Here is a 1,299-nt window from a genome sequence, read left to right on the forward strand (position 1 = left end):
AGATTCCTTCAATTTCCAGTGGAAGGACGGCCAGTTTGTGTATGGGACGCTGAATTGTGCCCATCTTGGTTGCCACGTCTGCGACASGCACCTAGCCGTCTTGCCCTTTGACGGTTGCCACGACGCGCCCTAGTACCCACTGCTGTGGTRGCCCGTTGTCCGCGTGGACGAGAACGAGGTCGTTGAGCTGCTTGTTGGGCTCCTAAAGGCCCGTCAGGTATACTTTGGACCACTGTCGCCAGAACTGTTGCTGGAGACAGCAAACAAGTTGCCATCTCTCGCAACAACGAACTGGAGTCACTGGCACCTTCTCTGGGGATAAAGCCCGGGACCATTCTATTAGTAGATGCGCTGGGGTTAGTTCCTCGCCGTCGTTGGGGTCCTGGCTGCACGGTGTTAAGGGCCGAKAATTGAGKATGGCTTCCACTTCTGCCAGTAGTGTTGACAGTTCCTCTGCGGTCAGTAGCGCATTGCCGATTACGCGAACGATGTAGTGTTTGGCGGACTTCACCGCGGTTTTCCATAATTCGCCGAAGTGCGGCGCCCGCGGTGGTATAAAGATGAAGCTGCACCCTTCGTCTGCTGCGAATCTCTTCAGTTCTGGACCCATTGTTAGAAACGCCTCCTTCAATTCGCGCAGCTTGCCATCGGCGCCGACGAAATTGGTAGCGTTGTCGCTGAATATCTTCGTCGGCATCCCTCGGCATCCAATGAACCTTTTTATGGCGAGAATAAATGAATTAGAAAATAGGTCCGAAACTATTTCTAAATGTACTGCTTTGGAAGTAAAGCAAACGAAAACTGCAATATATGTTTCTACGGGTGGTCGACCGCGTATTTTTAACGTTGTGTATATCGGAGCACAAAAATCTGCGCCACATATAAGAAAGGGCCGTAGTGTTCGAAGTTTTTCGACTGGCAAATTTCCCACTATTTGGTTTTGYAACTTCGSCTTTTAATGAAAACAATGTATACAGTTTCTTACGGTTCTACTGCAGGCTTCTCGGGCATTAATTAGCCATATGCGTTCTCGAAGAAGCGCAGCTAACGCTTTAGCCCCAGCATGGTGATTTCGAATATGCAGGAACCGTAAATACGTTATAACGAAGTGCGAATTTTTATTTAATAAAAGCGGAAATTTGGCATCGCATGGGAGAGGTGCATTTAATAGGCGACCTCCTACTCGGATTAATTTGAATGAAAGCGATGTATCCGAGTACTCATGCAAAAACGGGTTGAGTTTTTGCAAGTTTGGGGGGAGGCATGGTACCTTTATGCAATTTTTGAATAACATCCGAA

The 1,299-nt window shown here is 48.3% G+C and overlaps 1 protein-coding gene across 1 annotated transcript; it reads right to left on the bottom strand.

The window, feature by feature from the left end:
- Window positions 1-202: 202 nt before the first annotated feature.
- Window positions 203-697, bottom strand: LOC108973087. Its single transcript, XM_018940108.1, has one exon. It carries the CDS (start codon window positions 695-697, stop codon window positions 203-205), a length of 495 nt encoding a protein of 164 aa, XP_018795653.1.
- Window positions 698-1,299: the final 602 nt, after the last annotated feature.

Source organism: Bactrocera latifrons, unplaced genomic scaffold (assembly GCF_001853355.1).
Source record: "Bactrocera latifrons isolate USDA-ARS-PBARC rearing strain unplaced genomic scaffold, ASM185335v1 scaffold_456, whole genome shotgun sequence".
Taxonomy (NCBI): domain Eukaryota; kingdom Metazoa; phylum Arthropoda; class Insecta; order Diptera; family Tephritidae; genus Bactrocera; species Bactrocera latifrons.